This window comes from Sparus aurata, chromosome 20 (genome assembly GCF_900880675.1).
Source record: "Sparus aurata chromosome 20, fSpaAur1.1, whole genome shotgun sequence".
NCBI classification, from domain to species: Eukaryota; Metazoa; Chordata; class Actinopteri; order Spariformes; family Sparidae; genus Sparus; species Sparus aurata.
In genome coordinates, this window is record NC_044206.1 from 27,488,278 (window position 1) to 27,511,424 (window position 23,147).

The following is a 23,147-nucleotide window of genomic DNA, read 5'->3' on the forward strand; positions in this document are numbered from 1 at the left end:
TTTTCGCAAAACATCTCTTGTAGTATGAGCATGAGGAGACCCTTGGTGTGTGCAGTGATTTTGGAGTGTCTGTACTGTATAACAGTGGAGATATTGATTTTTGTTTGCAGGGTCTTGCCCTTGTCTTGCAATTTGCAGACGGTCCCTGCGCACTCGCCCGGCTGCCGGCTGCGCACAGAGATCAATTTTGTCCGTCGAGCTCGGAGGATGGCTTATATTTTTAAAAAATCGGGGCTTTGGTCCTTGTAGCTCGTAGTCTATGCTATTTCGGAGGGACAGAGGCATCATTTGTGTTTGAAAAACGTTTCACTTTAGATGTATTGATCCCGGAAGTTCGAATCTGTGAACTGTTCAAGTTCACGTTCATCAGGCAGAGTTACAGTACGGTCAGTTCACGTTCGCACAATATATGAACGAGTTCATTGAACACCTTAAGTTACAACAGTGGGTTTCACTTCCTCTAAGGTCTGGAGAAAACATCTGTAAACAACTTATTTACTGTCTGACTCTCAATTAAGAGTGTTTATTGAATGTGGTGAGTCTGTAAGAACAAAATCTCAAAATCCTGTCAAATAATTTCCATGAGTTGGCCCTTTAACATTTTTCTCTCCCTCTCTCAGAAACGTGTATGTATTTATCAGTTGGCTGATTACAAAAATAGGGAAGAAGAAAAAACAACATTTTATCAGGAGAAGTCCAAACGACGAGTCAGACAGACGAGAAGAGGCTGACGGTGGAGCTGGATATGGATCACCTGCTGATGCTGCTGCTGTTGCTGTGGAGCTCAGGTAGGATTCTGCTTTAATGATACATGTGTGAAAGGTGCAAAACTGTAGAACTACTGAATTATAGTCACAGTCCTGCATTCAGAACCTCACTGTAAAAATAGAATGTTTCATGTCATGATGATTCTGTCCAACACAGTCTAACCATTTACTGATAATCATCAACATATTATTAAAACTCTTTGCTGAAATGTCACTAAAACTTACCAGAGTCCCTGTAACCGGACATTTTAACAGGAAACAAACATCTTTTTCTAATGAAAAACTCTCAATCTTAAATAAGTGATGATGAATGATGAGGTCATAAAGGATGAATCAGTGGTGTTTCCTCAGGATGACTGGCTGTGTTTCCACTGACAGTGTTTGTTCAGCTCACAGCTCAGCTACAATCAAAAGGCAGAATAAATGAGGGACAGAGTTCAGTTATCAGCTTCATCTCATCAGACACATACAGCCAGACTGTGTGGGTGACTTCCTGTTTCTTTCACACTCCTCCAAAATCACCTTGTCAGTCAGCTCTCAAAACTCTCCACCCTTAAAGTGAAATGTGACTCTGCTGCAGTGAAAAGACGCCTCTGACAGTTTGTAACAGGAACATCCAGCGTCAACAAAACGACGGTGGAGGCGATGAACGAGTAATGTAATCGTAAAAGCCCAACTACCGTGTAACACCGGGAAAACAGAGTACCACAGCAAGACTAGTGCAACGTTTAGATAGATATCTTTAGAATTGCACTATACTCTAATGTCTAAGATCTACTCTGACCCACTGATCCTCACACGTATCCCACAATCCTCTGTTCTCCTGCAGGTGCTCAGTGTGAAACCTCAGCCAAGGCTGACATCGTGCTGGTGCTGAACAGCTCCGGGAGCATGACCGAAGCAGACTTTGAGCGCATCCGGTCCTCCGCCACTGACATAATCAGTGCCTTTGACATCGGCCCAGACAGAGTCCAGATTGGTACCGTTCATTCTAATACCAGTACTCATGTTGGGTTTATAGTTGTGAGTGTAAAATGTGCTGATATGAGTTAACCAGTGGCCATTTTACCAAAACTCTTTGGGCGGCCCCAAACATTTGCCTGGTTTGCCTCTCCTGACTCCTATTGAAAATAATCAAACACAGGTTGTGTGTTCAAAATGTAAAAAATATAAAGCATGAAAAGTTTCTCATGTGAAGAAAGGTTTCTGTATGACACTGCACAATTTGTAAAGTTTTTATCAAGGCTTATTAAATGATAACATACACAACGTGCCTGTGACTGACCAACAGTTAGAGAGTTTGGTTGTTACCTCGTCCAGCTGATGATGAGCATGTGTCAGTCTATGTGTGAGGGAATCGAGGCGAATTGTTAATGAACCAAAACCAAAGAGACGTTTAGTTGTGTGGTGTTGTCTACAGCTGACAGCAGCCTGTGTGTGACTGCAGCAATCACCAGCAGAAACCTGGATAACCTGTAGTAGCTTCATTATTGTGAGACGCTACAACATCATCACTGTCACTTTGGGTCAGTGTGTCTTTGTTGTTTCACACTTTGCTTTGTGTTCTCTGCAGCTCTGGTTCTGTACAGTTTCAATGTAATAACACAGTGGTACCTGAACACCCACCAGAACAAACAGGCCATGCTGGAAGATGTTTCCAGGATACCACATCTACGTTCATTAAGCAATACAGGTGATTAATATTGATGTGGTCACACCCTGAAGGAACAGAGGCTCTGGTTGCAACGAGGCCATCATTGGAAGAAACTGAAGTTATTATTCAGTGTTTGTAATCCAGTTCATGGTTAATATTGTACAGTATATAGACAGCAGGTGTGAATAGATTCCCTCGACAGAGTGCTAGAAATAATTACCCAAAAGTTTCAACTCTTCTTTTCAGTCATCTTTGTTCTGTCATACAGGACGTGCTCTGAAGTACATCCTACAAAACATCTTTCAACCAAATGTGGGAATGCGAGCAGACTCTGAAAAAATTGCTGTCTTAATCACTGAAAGTGATTCCAGTGACGACGTGGATTCTCCATCACAAGCACTGAAGGACGCCGGCATCGAAGTCTACACTGTTGGTGAGTGACTTTCAGTTTGAACAGTGAGAAGCAGCAGAGAAAAGAAAAGTCTGAAAGTGAAGATAAGATCTAAAAGCTAAAAGGAAAAAGTCACATTTATAAAAGAATAAACAATATTTCAAGTTTCCCCCTCATGATGCACAAATGACTGCATGTGTCATTAAAATCAGTTAATGTTTAATGAAAATGAAGTCACACATGTTTCAAGTCTTTTCAGTTCTCTGAAAATGATTTGATTGGTCGACCAACAGCTGCCAGGAGGAAGAAAGTGAAGCTGAAATTATTGTTATCTTCAGCAGATAGTCGACAGTAATGTAAAGTACAACCATCAGTCAAAGGTTAAGTTTGAACATCAGGAAATCACAATTTGGATAGTTTGCCACCAGGAAGGTTTCTTTGTTTTGGGTCTCATTTTAACTCTACATTTGTCTTTCAGGTTTTCATTATGCCAGTGAGAGAGAGCTGAGGTCCATCGCCTCTGATCCTGATGAAGATCATGTGCTCATTGTCGAAAACTCTCAGATGCTCGGAGACATCGTGGACATCCTCACCATCAACCTCTGTGACAGCATTAAGAGCTCAGGTAGACAGAGAGTCCGTCATCATGACACCACATGTTAGCACCACACTGTCCACTGGTATCAGAACCAAAATCTACATATCAGTTTTATTAGCTGTTACATAAACAACCAAGTTTTAGATTCTAACAGTGAGATATTCTTATAACTAATGTGAAACATGCTGTCTGATTTATATTAAGTGAAAACTTTGCCAAGATGGGTTCAAATACCTGCAAGGTAGAAACAAAACTTTCAGCTATGTGGCGAATAATTAAAAAACTGCTCACCTGGAAAGGCTGTTGGACTCACCTGCTCAGGTAGAAGAGGAGCTGCAGCTTTGATTTCTGTTCTAATGAAACTCACGTTATTCTTTTACTGATGACTCTCTTGGTTCTGTTCAGAACGTGTCAGGTTGGTGGGAGGATCCAGTCGCTGTGCAGGAGCTCTGGAGGTGAAACGAGGAGAATGGAGACCAGTATTTGGCTCTAACTGGACTCTGACGTCAGCAGATGTCATGTGTAAAGAGTTGGACTGTGGATCTGCTGCTTCAACAGGACGGAGAAATGAGTCCTCCAACAGAGCTGCATGGGAGATCAGTCCTGACTGTGTGGAGTCTGGATCTGATCTGAACGAGTGTTTGTCATCAGGTTTCTCTTCTTCGATCATAAAGATCACCTGCTCAGGTAAGCCCACCAGGAAAATAATCTATGTCAATGATCCTCCAGTTTCTTGGTATAAACTGGAACATGTTCTGACTTCAGATGTTGTTATTCGGTCGAGTGTTGAGACACGGATGTCGGTTCAGCAACGTGACAGCTTTGATCTAAATAAATGTTCCCATGTTGTCAGAGTGGGACTTGTTGATCCTGGTGCTCTGGCAGCCCAACAGATCCTCTCAGCTGGAGTTGACCAAGCTGAGCCCAAAGGGTCAGAACCAGGACCACAAAGTCCCAGCTGACAAATGGGAACAGTTTTGGAACAGTGTTCAGTCCAGTTGGGAAGGCTGGCTGCTCTACTCAAAGGTATTTCTCATGTCAACATGTAAGGGTCAATTCCTAAGACCTTGACACCTGGCACACATTTGAATGGGTTACTGGGGTTCCCAAAATGTCAGAATTGGACTTTTGGCCAAACTAAGTTCTTAGTTTGCTTTTCCATCACCAGCTTTACTGTGCCAAGCCCCGCTGGTGATGGACCTGCTCTGGAGTAGGGCCGTGTAGGAAACCTGAGAGAAAAAGGTTTTTAAAGTTAGTATGTTCAGCTCTCAGTACTTCTGCATCTTCTGACTGAATCACTACATCTGCTGTGTTTTACTGTTTCATCGTGTTCACTTTCAGCTGGTTCAGGAGTCGTGTTTAGTTACTTTAGCTGAAAACACAAAGTTTCCTGTCATGATGCTTCTGAGACACTAATGAAACTCTTCGTGGTTCAGCTGGTGGAAACTCGAGTGCTGTCTAGAGTGACCGCACTCTGCTCTGGCGGTTGGCTGTTATGATCACACATTTATTTTAGCTGATACACAGAAATTTTCCCCGGGTTCTAATGACGTCATAAATAAAGATCAGTTTTGGACTTGTCTCTGTCTGCAGACTCTGTCAGGCTGGTGAATGGGACTAGTCTGTGTTCAGGCAGACTGGAGGTGAAGTCTGACCAGTCTAACCAGTCTAACCAGTCTAACCAGTGGTGGTCTTCAGTGTGTGAAGCCGACTTTGACCAGCGGGATGCAGAGGTGGTCTGCAGGGAGCTCGGCTGTGGGGCTCCTTCGGTCCTCTGGGGGGCGCTCTATGGAGAAGTGAAGGCTCCGATGTTGACCAAAGAGTTCCAGTGTGAAGGCAATGAGTCTGCTCTCCTGGACTGTAGGAGCTCAGGCTCAGATAGAAACACCTGCTCACCTGGAAAGGCTGTTGGAATCACCTGCTCAGGTAGAAGAGGAGCTGTAGCTTTGATTTCTGTTCTAATGAAACTCATTTAATTCTTTTTCTGATGACTCTCTTGGTTCTGTTCAGAACGTGTCAGGTTGGTGGGAGGATCCAGTCGCTGTGCAGGAGCTCTGGAGGTGAAACGAGGAGAATGGAGACCAGTATTTGGCTCTAACTGGACTCTGACGTCAGCAGATGTCATGTGTAAAGAGTTGGACTGTGGATCTGCTGCTTCAACAGGACGGAGAAATGAGTCCTCCAACAGAGCTGCATGGGAGATCAGTCCTGACTGTGTGGAGTCTGGATCTGCTCTAAACGAGTGTTTGTCATCAGGTTTCTCTTCTTCCATCATCAAGATCACCTGCTCAGGTACGCCTACCAGGAACATAATCTATGTCAATGATCCTCCAGTTTCTTGATATAAACTGGAACATGTTCTGACTTCAGATGTTACTCGGTCAAGTGTTGAGACTCGGATGTCAGTTCAGCAACGTGACAACTTTGATCTAAATAAATGTTCCCATGTTGTCAGAGTGGGACTTGTTGATCCTGGTGCTCTGGCAGCCCAACAGATCCTCTCAGCTGGAGTTGACCAAGCTGACTCCAAAGTGTCAGAACCAGGACCACAGAGTCCCAGCTGACAAATGTGAACAGTTTTGGAACAGCGTTCAGTCCAGTTGGGAGGGGTGGCTGCTCTACTCAAACGTATTCCTCATGTCAACATGTAAGGGTCAATTCCTAAGACCTTGACACCTGGCACACCTTTGACTGGGTTACTGGGGATCCCAAAATGTCAGAATTGGACTTTTGGCCACAGCAAGTCAAATCGAGCTATGCTGATTTGCTTTTTTATTACGACTTTCTAAATGACTGCTTCAGCTGAATTTAGACTTGGTGTGTATTCTCCACAGAGGTGCTTCTGCTTGTTAAACTCAACAACAATCTGCTCCAGTGGTGGTCACTCTTTGTAATCACATATTCAGTTTATCTGACACACAGAAAGATTCCTCCGGTTCTTATGACGTCATAAATAAAGATCAGTTTTGGAATTGTCTCTGTCTGCAGACTCTGTCAGGCTGGTGAATGGGACTAGTCTGTGTTCAGGCAGACTGGAGGTGAAGTCTGACCAGTCTAACCAGTCTAACCAGTGGTGGTCTTCAGTGTGTGAAGCCGACTTTGACCAGCAGGATGGAGAGGTGGTCTGCAGGGAGCTCGGCTGTGGGGCTCCTTTGGTCCTCTGGGGGGCGCTCTATGGAGAAGTGAAGGCTCCGATGTGGACCAAAGAGTTCCATTGTGAAGGCAATGAGTCAGCTCTCCTGGACTGTAGGAGCTCAGGCTCAGCTGGAAAGACCTGCTCACCTGGAAAGGCTGTTGGACTCACCTGCTCAGGTAGGAGAGGAGTTGCAGCTTTGATTTCTGTTCTAATGAAACTCATGTTATTCTTTTACTGATGACTCTCTTGGTTCTGTTCAGAACGTGTCAGGTTGGTGGGAGGATCCAGTCGCTGTGCAGGAGCTCTGGAGGTGAAACGAGGAGAATGGAGACCAGTATTTGGCTCTAACTGGACTCTGACGTCAGCAGATGTCATGTGTAAAGAGTTGGACTGTGGATCTGCTGCTTCAACAGGACGGAGAGATGAGTCCTCCAACAGAGCTGCATGGGAGATCAGTCCTGACTGTGTGGAGTCTGGATCTGCACTAAACGAGTGTTTGTCATCAGGTTCTTCTTCTTCCATCATAAAGATCACCTGCTCAGGTACGCCTACCAGGAACATAATCTATGTCAACGATCCTCCAGTTTCTTGGTATAAACTGGAACATGTTCTGACTTCAGATGTTGTTATTCGGTCAAGTGTTGAGACTCGGATGTCAGTTCAGCAACGTGACAACTTTGATCTAAATAAATGTTCCCATGTTGTCAGAGTGGGACTTGTTGATCCTGGTGCTCTGGCAGCCCAACAGATCCTCTCAGCTGGAGTTGACCAAGCTGACCCCAAAGTGTCAGAACCAGGACCACAGAGTCCCAGCTGACAAACGGTAACAGTTTTGGAGCAGTGTTCAGTCCAGTTGGGAGGGGTGGCTGCTCTACTCAAACGTATTCCTCATGTCAACATGTAAGGGTCAATTCCTAAGGCCTTGACACCTGGCACACCTTTGAATGAGTTACTGGGGTTCCCAAACTGTCAGAATCTGACTTTTGGCCACAGCAAGTCAAATCGAGCTATGCTGATTTGCTTTTTATCACGACTTTCTAAATGACTGCTTCAGCTGAATTTAGACTTGGTGTGTATTCTCCACAGAGGTGCTTCTGCTTGTTAAACTCAACAACAATCTGCTCCAGTGGTGGTCATTCTTCGTAATCACATATTCAGTTTATCTGACACACAGAAATATTCCCCCGGTTCTTATGACGTCATAAATGAAGATCAGTTTTGGACTTGTCTCTGTCTGCAGACTCTGTCAGGCTGGTGAATGGGACTAGTCTGTGTTCAGGCAGACTGGAGGTGAAGTCTGACCAGTCTAACCAGTCTAACCAGTGGTGGTCTTCAGTGTGTGAAGCCGACTTTGACCAGCAGGATGCAGAGGTGGTCTGCAGGGAGCTCGGCTGTGGGGCTCCTTCGGTCCTCTGGGGGGCGCTCTATGGAGAAGTGGAGGCTCCGATGTTGACCAAAGAGTTCCAGTGTGAAGGCAATGAGTCTGCTCTCCTGGACTGTAGGAGCTCAGGCTCAGCTAGAAACACCTGCTCACCTGGAAAGGCTGTTGGACTCACCTGCTCAGGTAGAAGAGGAGCTGCAGCTTTGATCTGTCTCTAACTCACTTTATTCTTTTACTGATGACTCTCTTGTCTCTGTTCAGAAAGTGTCAGGTTGGTGGGAGGATCCAGTCGCTGTGCAGGAGCTCTGGAGGTGAAACGAGGAGAATGGAGACCAGTATTTGGCTCTAACTGGACTCTGACATCAGCACATGTCATGTGTAAAGAGTTGGACTGTGGATCTGCTGCTTCAACAGGACGGAGAAATGAGTCCTCCAACAGAGCTGCATGGGAGATCAGTCCTGACTGTGTGGAGTCTGGATCTGCTCTGAACGAGTGTTTGTCATCAGGTTCCTCTTCCTCCATCATAAAGATCACCTGCTCAGGTATGCCTACCAGGAACATAATCAATGTCAATGATCCTCCAGTTTCTTGGTATAAACTGGAACATGTTCTGAGTTCAGATGTTGTTATTCGGTCGAGTGTTGAGACTCGGATGTCGGTTCAGCAACGTGACAACTTCGATCTAAATAAATGTTCCCATGTTGTCAGAGTGGGACTTGTTGATCCTGGTGCTCTGGCAGCCCAACAGATCCTCTCAGCTGAAGTTGACCAAGCTGACTCCAAAGTGTCAGAACCAGGACCACAGAGTCCCAGCTGACAAATGTGAACAGTTTTGGAACAGCGTTCAGTCCAGTTGGGAGGGGTGGCTGCTCTACTCAAACGTATTCCTCATGTCAACATGTAAGGGTCAATTCCTAAGACCTTGACACCTGGCACACCTTTGACTGGGTTACTGGGGATCCCAAATGTCAGAATTGGACTTTTGGCCACAGCAAGTCAAATCGAGCTATGCTGATTTGCTTTTAATCACGACTTACTAAATAACTGCTTCAACTGAATTTAGACTCGGTGTGTATTCTCCACAGAGCTGCTTCTGCTTGTGAAACTCAACCACAATCTGCTCCAGCGGTGGTCATTCTTTGTAAACACATATTTATTTTAGCTGACACACAGAAATATTCCCCGGGTTCTTATGACGTCATAAATAAAGATCAGTTTTGGAATTGTCTCTGTCTGCAGACTCTGTCAGGCTGGTGAATGGGACTAGTCTGTGTTCAGGCAGACTGGAGGTGAAGTCTGACCAGTCTAACCAGTCTGACCAGTGGTGGTCTTTCAGTGTGTGAAGCCGACTTTGACCAGCAGGATGGAGAGGTGGTCTGCAGGGAGCTCGGCTGTGGGGCTCCTTTGGTCCTCTGGGGGGCGCTCTATGGAGAAGTGAAGGCTCCGATGTGGACCAAAGAGTTCCATTGTGAAGGCAATGAGTCAGCTCTCCTGGACTGTAGGAGCTCAGGCTCAGCTAGGAAACACCTGCTCACCTGGAAAGGCTGTTGGACTCACCTGCTCAGGTAGGAGAGGAGTTGAAGCTTTGATTTCTGTTCTAATGAAACTCATGTTATTCTTTTACTGATGACTCTCTTGGTTCTGTTCAGAACGTGTCAGGTTGGTGGGAGGATCCAGTCGCTGTGCAGGAGCTCTGGAGGTGAAACGAGGAGAATGGAGACCAGTATTTGGCTCTAACTGGACTCTGACGTCAGCAGATGTCATGTGTAAAGAGTTGGACTGTGGATCTGCTGCTTCAACAGGACGGAGAGATGAGTCCTCCAACAGAGCTGCATGGGAGATCAGTCCTGACTGTGTGGAGTCTGGATCTGCACTAAACGAGTGTTTGTCATCAGGTTCTTCTTCTTCCATCATAAAGATCACCTGCTCAGGTACGCCTACCAGGGACATAATCTATGTCAACGATCCTCCAGTTTCTTGGTATAAACTGGAACATGTTCTGACTTCAGATGTTGTTATTCGGTCAAGTGTTGAGACTCTGATGTCAGTTCAGCAACGTGACAACTTTGATCTGACTAAATCTTCCCATGTCAGAACCAGGACCACAGAGTCCCAGCTGACAAACGAGAACAGTTTTGGAACAGTGTTCAGTCCAGTTGGGAGGGGTGGCTGCTCTACTCAAAGGTATTCCTCATGTCAACATGTAAGGGTCAATTCCTAAGACCTTGACACCTGGCACACCTTTGAATGAGTTACTGGGGTTCCCAAAATGTCAGAATTGGACTTTTGGCCACAGCAAGTCAAATCGAGCTATGCTGATTTGCTTTTTTATCACTACTTACTAAATGACTGCTTCAGCTGAATTTAGACTCGGTGTGTATTCTCCACAGAGGTGCTTCTGCTTGTTAAACTCAACAACAATCTGCTCCAGTGGTGGTCATTCTTTGTAATCACATATTCATTTAATCTGACACACAGAAATTTTCCCCTGGTTCTTATGACGTCATAAATAAAGATCAGTTTTGGACTTGTCTCTGTCTGCAGACTCTGTCAGGCTGGTGAATGGGACTAGTCTGTGTTCAGGCAGACTGGAGGTGAAGTCTGACCAGTCTAACCAGTCTAACCAGTCTAACCAGTGGTGGTCTTCAGTGTGTGAAGCCGACTTTGACCAGCGGGATGCAGAGGTGGTCTGCAGGGAGCTCGGCTGTGGGGCTCCTTCGGTCCTCTGGGGGGCGCTCTATGGAGAAGTGGAGGCTCCGATGTTGGCCAAAGAGTTCCAGTGTGAAGGCAATGAGTCAGCTCTCCTGGACTGTAGGAGCTCAGGCTCAGATAGAAACACCTGCTCACCTGGAAAGGCTGTTGGACTCACCTGCTTAGGTAGAAGAGGAGCTGTAGCTTTGATTTCTGTTCTAATGAAACTCACGTTATTCTTTTACTGATGACTCTCTTGGTTCTGTTCAGAACGTGTCAGGTTGGTGGGAGGATCCAGTCGCTGTGCAGGAGCTCTGGAGGTGAAACGAGGAGAATGGAGACCAGTATTTGGCTCTAACTGGACTCTGACGTCAGCAGATGTCATGTGTAAAGAGTTGGACTGTGGATCTGCTGCTTCAACAGGACGGAGAAATGAGTCCTCCAACAGAGCTGCATGGGAGATCAGTCCTGACTGTGTGGAGTCTGGATCTGCTCTAAACGAGTGTTTGTCATCAGGTTTCTCTTCTTCCATCTTAAAGATCACCTGCTCAGGTAAGCTTACCAGGGACATAATCTATGTCAACGATCCTCCAGTTTCTCGGTATAAACTGGAACATGTTCTGACTTCAGATGTTGTTTTTAGGTCGAATGTTGAGACTTCGATGTCAGTTCAGCAACGTGACAACTTTGATCTAAATAAATGTTCCCATGTTGTCAGAGTGGGACTTGTTGATCCTGGTGCTCTGGCAGCCCAACAGATCCTCTCAGCTGGAGTTGACCAAGCTGAGCCCAAAGGGTCAGAACCAGGACCACAAATTCTCAGCTGACAAACGGGAACAGTTTTGGAACAGTGTTCAGTCCAGTTGGGAGGGGTGGCTGCTCTACTCAAAGGTATTCCTCGTGTCAACATGTAAGGGTCAATTCCTAAAACCTTGACACCTGGCACACCTTTGACTGGGTTACTGGGGTTCCCAAACTGCCAGAATTAGACTTTTGGCCAAACTAAGTTTTAGTTTTCTTTGCTATCACCAGCTTTACTGTGCCAAGCCACGCTGGTGATGGACCTTCTCTGGAGTAGGGCCGTGTAGGAAACCTGAGAGAAAAAGGTCTTTAAATTCAGTCTGTTCAGCTCTCAGTACTTCTGCATCTTCTGACTGAATCACTACATCTGCTGTGTTTTACTGTTTCATCATGTTCACTTTCAGCTGGTTCTGGTCGTGTTTAGTTACTTTAGCTGAAAACACAAAGTTTCCTGTCATGATGCAATCTGCTCTGGCGGTTGCTTGTTATAATCGCACATTCATTTTGGCTGACACACAGAAATATTCCCCGGGTTCTTATGACGTCATAAATAAAGATCAGTTTTGGAATTGTCTCTGTCTGCAGACTCTGTCAGGCTGGTGAATGGGACTAGTCTGTGTTCAGGCAGACTGGAGGTGAAGTCTGACCAGTCTAACCAGTCTAACCAGTCTAACCAGTGGTGGTCTTTAGTGTGTGAAGCCGACTTTGACCAGCGGGATGCAGAGGTGGTCTGCAGGGAGCTCGGCTGTGGGGCTCCTTCGGTCCTCTGGGGGGCGCTCTATGGAGAAGTGGAGGCTCCGATGTGGACCAAAGAGTTCCATTGTGAAGGCAATGAGTCAGCTCTCCTGGACTGTAGGAGCGCAGGCTCAGCTGGAAACACCTGCTCACCTGGAAAGGCTGTTGGACTCACCTGCTCAGGTAGAAGAGGAGATGCAGCTTTGATTTCTGTTCAAATGAAACTCATTTAATTCTTTTTCTGATGACTCTCCTGGTTCTGTTCAGAACGTGTCAGGTTGGTGGGAGGATCCAGTCGCTGTGCAGGAGCTCTGGAGGTGAAACAGGGAGACTGGAGGCCGGTTTATGACTCTAACTGGACTCTGACGTCAGCAGCTGAAGTCTGCAGAGAGCTGCACTGTGGGTCTGTTGTTTCAACAGAACTGAGAATTGAATCCACACTCAAGTCTTCATGGGAGATACGTCCTGACTGTGTTCAGTCTGGATCTGCTCTGAGGGAGTGCATGTCACCGATGTGGTCGTCCTCCTTCCTAGAGGTTACCTGCTCAGGTAATCCTCAGACACATAACACACTCTATTTGTCATCCAAAAAATGATGTTTGGTAGCTGCCAGAGACCAGCAGGAATTGAGAACAGGATCAAAACAAGAGGAACTGACATGAAAACACGCAGAGTGGATTAGAGGAACTTTTTCTCTCAGAACTAAATCAAACAGCGACATGTTAAAAGTGACTACATTGATTTTAGAGGATCAGAAGTAGAGCGCTGCATCGGGATCGGGACCCAACCCAAATCTCGCGGGAGCGGCGGTTTGAACTCTGCTCTCTGTGGAAACGGGCAGCTAAAACAGACATTGCGGGCGATAGAATGGAGTCAACAAACAAAGTAGAGAAAAAGCTAAAACAAGGTATCTACTAGATTTGTAGTCAAGACCGCCCAAACCGAGACCAAGAGCAGACAGTTTCAAGACCAAGACAGACCAAGTCAAAACCAGGACTAGTTCAGCTCCAAGACCAAAAAAAAACCCTAGTTTTTTGCCATTTTGCACGAGTTGTGGAACATAAGCACCATACTGGGTTCAACTGCGGTATAAATATGAGATTGTATTATTTCAACAACAGGCACAACAATACAGAGAAAGTGCATGTCTTGTGTGTGAAGGCAAGTGATACAGTCTAAACATCAGGTCTTTGCATCCGTTTGTTATCTTTTCTGCTTTTCCATCAGGGTTGCGGAATGTTGCTGTTCTTATCCCCCCTGGGGGGTTGCGGGGCTTACTGGGGCCAAATCCAGTTCGACTCATGGGTGAAGGCCAGGGTACACCATGAATGAGTCGCCAGGTCTTTGCAGGACCCTCACTGATGGCAGTGGCTGCCCCACAGGGTGCCAACTGCACATCAGGAGCAATTCTTGCTCAAGGATACTTCGGCATGTAGCTCAGTCCCACCCCTGGGGGGGTGGGGGATTCAACCTAAATCCAATCCAGTATGACACATTAGGTGATCATCTCTGTATTTGACTTAATCTTTTTGCATAACTGCAGCACTATGCCTGCTCCTCCCGTCAGCCCTAACTCATGTGGCATGATGCAACTCATGTGTATTCTTACACTTGTACTCTATAAAGTCTGTTGTTGTTTTCTACAGAATCTGTAGCCTAAACCATTCTGCAGCTGTAGTGGCATAATGGCCTCATAGGGCCACGAGAGGACAAGCGCCAACGCCATCTCTGTCACAAAATGCATGTCATTGGTACCACTTGAAGGGGGTGATAATGATATATGTAAAAAAAAACTGTGCCTGCCTGGATATTATAGGTTACATGCCTTAGAGACCACTCAGCCAGTCTGAGACATTGTGAGACAGAGAGACCCGAGACTGAGACAAGACTGAGACCAAAGACTCTTGGGGCCATGACAAGACCTAGACCACAAAAAAGTGGTCTTGAGACCAAGACCAGTCTCGAGAACTACTAGTCTAGTATCTTCAAGAGAACAAATAAGCAAGGCAAGTCAGACATTTAGAAAAGATTCTCAATTGTTTCTGACAAAGACGGAAATGAACTGGACTTTGTTAGTTGTGACAAATGTGCAAAAATACTTGTCTACAACAGACACAAATCAGGCACCTCTGGGTTGAGGCGACACACATGCCCTGTTCTCCCCGGTCAAAGTGAGCTGCTTTTCATGGACAAACAACTTCTCCCTTCACACATTAAACAAGAAACTACTGAGAAATGTGTGGAAGTGTGCTGCCTAAACATACGTCCATATGACTTTGTAACCGGGAAAGGCTTTGTTGACATAGTGCAGCACTTTTAATGTTGCTGCTAAATATGGCAAATTTGATGTAAAATACATTTTACCTCATCCAACCACTGTATCCAGACATGTTGATGGGCGAGCACAAGCACTGCAGGTATCACTAGCAGCGGAGATAAAGCCCGTCATCGAAACATATGGATGTACCATCACAACAGATATATGGACGGAGGATTTCCATAAAACTTCATTCATATCCGGCACCATCCATTATACAGAAAACAACTTCAAGCTCGTTTCCAGGGTGTTATTCGCGGCTCCCTTCGAGAGTGGTGTATCCAAAACAGGGGATAATATCAGGAGCCTGCTGTTCCAGAAACTCTGCAAATTTTGAATTGATGCGTCACTTCTATCTGGCCGTGTTGTGTTTGTCACTGACCCTGGAGCCAAGGTAGTCGCTGCCCTGCGGGGATACATCAGGCTGAACTGCAACGTGCACATCCTGAACGTCACCTTGTCAGATGCATTTGCACCAGGCGTGTTGGCTGAAACTCCTGAGCTGTCTGAACTGTTGGCCAATGCAAAAAAAGTGGTGAAATATTTCAAACATTCAGGTCTGCAAAACAACTGAAGAAATCCCTCAAGCAATCCATCGAGACCCGATGGAATTCAAATTATGACATGCTGGATTTGATACTGCAACAACATGAGAAGATCTCCATATTGCTGCTGAGCAACAATCAGTTTGAAAGAATTGTGCAGATCAATGCAAACACTTTGAAAACAGTAGTTGCGTTCCTTAAGTTATTCAAGGATGCTACTAATGACCAAGAGTCCGACAACTCCACTCCCAGCGCATCACTTCCACTGCCATGGTCCGTGAGACTCATTGAACACTGCCCAGCAGCATCCCTCGAGCCCTTGCTCTCTGAAGTCGCCAATGTGTGTGCCTTGCGTCTGGAAGAACCGATGGGCACCAGGGAAAAATCATTCTATCTCTGCATGATGTAGCTCCTCACTCCTAAAATGCGACTGCTAAGGATGCTTCCCCCAGATGCAAGAGAAGATGTGGTTAAAGGTGTGTAGCCTATTACAGACATAAACAGAAAATACACAGTGCAATTACAGTTTCGAATAAGTGAAATGCAGTCAAAAAATAGAGATGGAGATAAAAGACAATAAATAAAAATCATAGGTGCTATATACTTACTATACTAAATGAATAACAGCATGAGCCATTTTATAAATACATATTTATTGATGTATAAATCAAATCTTATCCAAAGGCGGAAAGGAAATTATCGAGAAGATGCAGTTTGACCTGGTCCCAGACAAAGCAGAGGATGAGCCACCAGCCAAAAAGCAGAGCACACTCACAGAGATGATGCAAGATGATGGCAAGATGATGCGCCCTGCGCTTCAGCGCCAAAGCCGGTCGATGATGAAATGACTGAATATCTCAGCTCCCGGCTCTCTGTCTCTGATAACCCAGACCCAGACAACGTGCTTCAATGGTGGAAGTTCAACAAATAGCGCTTCCCAGCACTCTCAAAGCTGGCCCTTTTCATCTTCAGTATCCCTGCATTCAGTGCACCTTCAGAGCGGGCCTTTAGTGTCTGTGGGCGCATTTTGGAGGAGAGACGCATGGGATTGGGACCGCAGTCGGTCAGCAACATTTTCTTCCTCCACAGCAACATTATGGCCAAGTGATTCATTTGTTAAATTAAAGCGAAACTCTCGCCAAAAAGCAACCAAGGCTTTATTTGGGATTGAATATGAGTCAAACCTTCCTGTGAAAGCATAATTAGGACGAAAGAGGCACTTTTAAGATTTAACGTAGGGTTTTGGGCATCAAAATCTCTATTTTTAGAATACTAAGAAGGCTCGACACAACATGAAACTTTGCTCATAGCATCACCAGGGTCTCTACTCATGAACACGAGCATTGAGAACATTGATTGTGTACACAGAGTTTACTAAAAAGAAGGTTTTGGAATTACTCATGTTAGCTGCTGCATCTCCTGCACGTTGCCGTCATGCCAGACAAAAAGTAACTCTGCTTATTTTATATTATTAATTAGTGTTATTTGACATACTCACAGCCTACTCTCGTTGTTTTTTTTGTTAATGAGGTCAGAGGCTGTTTTATTCTTGTTATTTTTTCAAACAGAATGCCACATATGACTAATCATGTTAAAAATGCTGTTTTTCATGTTGTTCGTGTTGTTTTTGCAAAGCAGTATATGTGCATGGTGAATTGCTCTCTTCAGACGGGGGTCTTCCCTGCCTCCTTTAAAACGGCGGTGGTGAAGCCCCTTCTGAAGAAGAGCAACTTAGATCCCAACATCTTTAATAATTATCGGCCTGTATCCAACTTACCGTTTTTAAGTAAAATTTTAGAAAAACTTGTTTTTAATCAAGTAAATGACTTTTTAATTGCAAACAACATTTTAGAGAAGTGTCAGTCTGGTTTCAGGACGAACCACAGTACAGAGACAGCCCTTTTAAAGATTTTAAACGACATCAGGTGCAACTTGGATAACAATAAACTCACAGTCTTGGTACTACTGGATCTAACCGCCGCCTTCGATACAGTCGACCATCACATTTTATTAGATAGACTGAAGAACCTGGTGGGCCTCTCTGGTACTGTTCTTAACTGGTTCATTTCTTACCTCACAGATCGACACTTCTTTGTAAGTATGGATACATGTTCCTCAGAAACCCACAAAATAAAGTGTGGGGTTCCCCAAGGGTCAATTTTAGGTCCAACTCTTTTTAATCTTTACATGCTTCCCCTTGGGGACATCATCAGGAGGCACGGCATCAGCTTTCATAGTTATGCTGACGATACGCAACTGTATATCGCTGTGTCCCCTGATGACACAGGGCCTATTGATGTCCTTTTTACCTGCATTTTAGATATCAAGACATGGATTGCAGCAAATTTCCTACAGCTCAACCAGGACAAAACAGAGGTTTTACTCATTGGTCCTGAGGGCCAGAAAGAGAAACTTTTACCAAAATTAAAGGATTTTAAACCATCACAATCTGTAAAAAATCTGGGTGTGATTTTTGACTCTGAGCTCAGTTTTATTCCACACATCAAAAATATAACAAAAATAGGTTTTTACCATCTTAAGAACATAGCCAGAGTCCGCCCATTTCTCTCTCAGGCCAGCACGGAGGTGCTGATGCATGCTTTATCTCTTGTCGTTTAGACTACTGTAATGCCCTGTGATGCTCTCTGGCCTTCCAAAAAAGAGCATTTCGAATCTACAATTATTACAAAACTCAGCTGCACGAGTGCTGACAAGGACCAGAGGGTGGGAGCACATTACACCAGTTCTAAAGTCGCTGCATTGGCTCCCCGTGCGTTTCAGGATTGATTTTAAAGTTCTTTTACTAGTTTTTAAGTGTCTTAACGGTCTTGGGCCTTCTTACCTATCTGATTTGCTTTTACCTTATCAGCCGCCGCGGACCCTGAGGTCCTCCGGCACCGGCCTTTTAACCATACCACAGGTAAAGTCAAAAAAGCACGGGGAGGCGGCTTTCAGTTGTTATGGGCCCCCACTGTGGAACAGCCTGCTGGAGAACCTCAGGGTCGCGGCGACTGCTGAGGTTTTTAAAAAGAGGTTTAAGACCCATCTTTTTAACCAGGCTTTTAATTGAAATCTTAACTCTTTTTAATTCCTTTTAGGCTGTGCTAATCAGAGCACTTTTTATCCTTTTTTACTGTTTTAATCTCTGTGTTTTAGCCTTTATGCTTTTATTTCTTATAGTCTCTCATGTCTTATGCTCTTGTGCTTTTATGTTTTAGTCCCTCATGTTTTTAGCCTCTATGCTTTTATGTTTTAGTCCCCCATGTTTTTTCTCCATATTTTAACCCATATTTTAACCTTTTACTGTATTAGGCTATCAGTTTTTAATCTCCAGTGTTTCCTCAGGGGGGCCTGCTGGATTGGGAGTTGTCTCTGGTCTGGCCGTGGGGGGTGCTGTCCCGTGGACGGTTCCGGCCTGGGCGACTAGAGGGCTCTGGTCTTTGGTGCGGGGCCTCCTGTCTGCCCGGGTTGGGATGGTCTCTGTGGCGGCGCTCCCTGCGACCTTGGACTGGGATCTCTCCCAGTGTGGTTGGCCCCCCAAAGGTAGCTTCCTCTGTGCCTCAGGTCTCGCTGCCCAGCCATGTCTCTGTAGTGACAGCTAGTGTTTGTGTAGGTGTGTGTCTGTGTGTCTGTGTGTGTATGTGTGAGTGTGTGTATGAATGTGTATATATTTGTGTATGTCTCTGTGCATGACTATGGGGGTGGGAGGGTTGGGTTCTTTTAACCTTCTTCTCCTGATTTTATTTGATGTTTCTCTTTTTCTGCTGTTTGTACATCTCTGTAAGGCACTTTGTGATACTTTTCTGTATGAAAAGCGCCATATAAATAAAGGTTGATTTGATTTGATTTGAACTCCCACCTCCGAAGGAGCTTCTCTAGCATCCCTGTGGAGGCTGGGGATATCGAACCTGAATGGACGATGTTCAAAGCTTCTGTTGTTGAAGCTGCAGCTGTGTCCTGTGGCCAGAGGGTCTTAGGTGCCTCAAGGGGCGGCAACCCTCGGACACCGTGGTGGACACCGGTGGCCAGGGAGGCCGTCCGACTGAAGAAGGAGTCCTTGAGGGACATGCTGTCCCGGGGGACTCCTGAGGCAGTTTTGGGGCACCGACGGGCCCGAAGGGCGGCAGCCACAGCTGTGGCAGAGGCAAAGCAGCGGGTGTGGGAGGAGTTCAGCGAGGCCATGGAGAAGGACTTTCGGGCGGCGCCAAAGCGCTTCTGGAAAACTGTCCACCACCTCAGGAGGAGGAAACGGGGAACCATCCAAGCTGTGTACAGTGGGGATAGGACCTTGTTGACTTCGACTGAGGAGGTCATAGGGTGGTGGAAGGAGTACTTTGATGACCTCCTGAATCCCACTCAGCTACCCTCTGTAATGGAGACAGAGCTGGAGGATGATGGGGTATCATCGTCGATTTCCCTGGGTGAAGTCACTGTGGTAGTCAAACAACTCCACAGTGGCAAAGCCCCAGGGATCGATGAGATACCACCAGAAATGCTGAAGGCTCTGGGTGTTGAGGGGCTGTCTTGGTGTACACGCCTCTTCAACATTGCGTGGGGGTCGGGGTCATGCCGAAAAGGGGGACCAGAGGGTGTGTGCCAATTACAGAGGTATCACACCACTCAGCCTGCCTGGGAAAGTCTACTCCAAGGTGCTGGAAAGGAGGGTCCGGCCGATTGTCGAACCTCGGATTGAAGAGGAACAATGCGGATTTCGTCCTGGTCGTGGAACAACGGACCAGCTCTTTACTCTGGCAGGGGTCTTGGAGGAGGCCTGGGAGTACAATCTCCCAGTCCACATGTGTTTTGTGGATCTGGAGAAGGCGTACGACCGGGTTCCCCAGGATGTTCTGTGGGAGGTGCTGCGGGAGTATGGGGTGATTGGGTCCCTTCTCAGGGCCATCCAATCCCTATACTCTCAAAGCGAGAGCTGTGTACGTGTACTCGGAAGTAAGTCGGACTTGTTCCAAGTGGGTGTTGGCCTCCACCAGGGCTGTGCCTTGTCCCCAATCCTGTTTGTGATATACATGAACAGGATTTCGAGGCGCAGTCGTGGTTTGGAGGGGCTACAGGTCGGCGACCTTAAGATCGCATCACTGCTTTTTGCGGATGATGTGGTCTTGATGGCATCATCGGCTGTAGATCTACAATGCTGACTGGATCAGTTCGTAGCTGAGCGTGAAGCGGCAGGGATGAGGATCAGCACCTCTAAATCTGAGGCCATGGTTCTCAGTAGGAAACCGGTGGATTGCCTACTCCAGGTGGGGAATGTGTCCTTGCCCCAAGTGAAGGAGTTCAAGTACCTCGGGGTTTCGTTCATGAGTGAGGGGATGATGGGGTGTGAGATTAACAGGAGAGTCGGAGCAGCGGGTGCGGTGTTGCATGCGCTTCACCGCACAGTTGTGACAAAAAGGGAGCTGAGCCGAAAGGCAAAGCTCTCGATCTACCGGTCAATCTTTATCCCTACCCTCATCTATGGTCATGAGCGATGGGTCATGACCGAAAGAATGAGATCGCGGAAACAAGCGGCCGAAATGGGTTTTCTTCGCAGGGTGGCTGGGGTCTCCCTTAGAGATAGGGTTAGAAGCTCAGCCATCCAGGAGGGACTTGGAGTAGAGCCGCTGCTCCTCTGCGTGGAAAGGAGCCAGTTGAGGTGGTTTGGGCATCTGATGAGGATGCCACCAGGGAACCTTCCTAGGGAGGTGTTCCTGGCACGTCCCACTGGGAGGAGACCTAGGTGTAGACACAGGACCAGGGGGAGGGATTATATCTCTTCTCTGGCCTGGGAGTGCCTGGGATTCCCCAGTCAGAGTTAGCCGATGTGGCCAGGGAATGGGATGTCTGGGGCTCGCTCCTGAAGCTGCTGCCCCCGCGACCCGATTTTGGATAAGCGGTTGACAATGGATGGATGGATATTTGAATGTATTGTGTACTGTTGTCTATCTGCTGATTGTGTTCTCATTATTGTTCCTTATTCAGGTCTGTCTTAGAAAAGAGACCTTAACCTCAATCACTGCGTAATTATGTTAAGGTAGAAAAATAAATAAAATACAGAGGAGGAGAACAGAATATTAAACAGCCTTTATTTAATTAAAAACTAAATGAAAACAACGAAATAGGAGCGATATTCCTGACCAGTGCGTCAAAAGACACGTAGCCCAGGGAAACGAAACAAAGAACCCCATGAGTCTCTTTATTAATAGCCTGTAAAATGACGTGTTTTCTCCTGCGGGACAGAGAGGACACAAAATCAATGCATCTCTATTATTGTGCGGGCATAAATTCTCAGAGTTTTGTGGGTGCAGGTGGGAGAGTAACACATACGCTGCGGGTGTGGGCGGTAATGGTCAGAAATTCAGTGGGAGCAGGCAGGAGCGGGATGAAGAAAACAGTCCCGCACAGGGTTCTAATCTGAAGTTTATGTTTGATGAGAGCTGTTGTACTCATGATGTCATGTGATCTGAAGTGATGACTGAATGTGTCTCATCAGGTCCAACAGTTTCTTCCATCGGTCTGGTCAGACTGGTCGTCCTGTCTCTGGGTCTGCTGCTGCTCATCACTGTCGTCTGTGTCACCCATCAGGTAACGTTCATCGCTCTGTTGATCAAAGCTCCGGCTCAAATGAAGCACTTTGCTTGTGAATACTGAACTGTGTGTGCTGTCATGTCTCTCCAGACCACCAGGGGGCAGAAGCCGGAACTACAGGAGCCCGTAGAGCTGGTTTATTATAACCTTGTTGTTCACAGAGCTGAAGAGGAAGGAGGCGAGGCAGCAGAGTAGGACCTCCAAAGAGCTCATCAACCCTCCATCAGCTCATTACCTGTCTATACACACTCGCTAGCATCACATACAGCGACATCATATTTGTGCTTTTATCACTTCTATATAAGTGATCATTTACAGGTTCATTAGATCCATAATCACCATATTCTCGGCTATAACAGTCCGTGTTGTCTTGTTGCAGCAGTCCCATTGATTAAGACTCTCTATCTTTATTTGTTTGGGGCTGAATTTAAAAATCCGTCTGGACTGACTGCAGTGGATTCAGATCACCTGAGTGCAGGTGTGGAGACAGACTGACTCCTAATGAATGAGTGACAGCAGCTTGAGACATTCCCCTCCCAGCCAATCAGGGAGTGATGACGCCCTTTTGTGAAGGCTTCAGAGAGGAGGAGAATGGCACCCAGGCTGGACTCACTCTCATTCTGACTCTGTCCCTGACACACTGCAGACCTGATAGACCATCAGCCAGAATCTCTGGACTGTTTAGGCCCCATTGAGGTTTCCTTGCTGCCCTGTTTCATTCTAGTTAAGGGAAGTTGTGTTTATTCTTCAGCCCAGTTGAGTGACCACGAAGGTCACCAGTCAACTAGCTGCAGGTTTTCTGTATCTTTGGTTTGTCTGAACTGAATCTGTTTAAAACCAAAGCCCCTGTGCACCTTCAGTTTTTAACATTTTTATTTCATCAGGGATGAGAGAGCTTGTACATTTTCAGTTTGATTCCGTGTGGATGTACATATCTCTTGTATTATTATGTGGGTCGGAGCTGGTTTGTCTGCATTTTACTGCCAGTAACACCACATTGTTCCCAGTCAAACAGCTGTGTCTAATACTGTCTGCCTCTGCCCAGTTCACTGTCAGATTGTTAGCTAATTAAAGAGCTGTAAATGTTCTATTGTGTCTGTCATTCCTTTAATCAGGCTGAAGAGTTACTGACTGTGGGCTGTAAAGGTTACAGAATGACAGAGTCAATACATTCAGAGCTACATGTTCAGTTGGCTACACGCCGTCTGGAGAATATAACTGTTGAGTCGTAAAGAAGTTTTATCCTCATTTTTGTAACTCTGAACACCGGTCGCTGTCAGTGACCCAACCACAGTGAACATAAATATGCTGGCTGGACTACATTGACAAACACTTCCTCTGTAATTTCTGGTCAGCTTTGACTTCCACACAGTTCCTAATGATGGATACTGATCTGCGGATTCACTTTCAACAAATAAAAGTCCAACCCTTTCCAGCTGACAAAATTCTGTTACCAATTTGTTGTTGTGTTTACTGACTTGTGATTTGGATTTGTGACCTGTCGCACGCCGTAGTTGTTGCCCAGAGAGACTACAGTGAAACACAAAG

At 46.0% G+C, this 23,147-nt stretch overlaps 1 protein-coding gene across 1 annotated transcript; it reads left to right on the forward strand.

Annotated features, from left to right (window-relative positions):
* Positions 1-443: 443 nt before the first annotated feature.
* On the forward strand, positions 444-22,687 carry LOC115571471 (scavenger receptor cysteine-rich type 1 protein M130-like). Its single transcript, XM_030400908.1, is given in 23 exon segments — positions 444-535; positions 621-788; positions 1,597-1,746; positions 2,341-2,460; positions 2,690-2,854; positions 3,291-3,437; positions 3,816-4,097; positions 5,004-5,336; positions 5,421-5,702; positions 6,399-6,722; positions 6,807-7,088; positions 7,787-8,110; positions 8,189-8,470; positions 9,168-9,259; positions 9,261-9,449; positions 9,451-9,493; positions 9,578-9,859; positions 10,473-10,805; positions 10,890-11,171; positions 12,006-12,338; positions 12,423-12,704; positions 21,505-21,596; positions 21,690-22,687. Coding segments are annotated over 22 exon segments (4,767 nt in total). The 5' UTR covers positions 444-535; positions 621-745; the 3' UTR covers positions 21,795-22,687.
* The last annotated feature ends 460 nt before the right edge of the window (positions 22,688-23,147 follow it).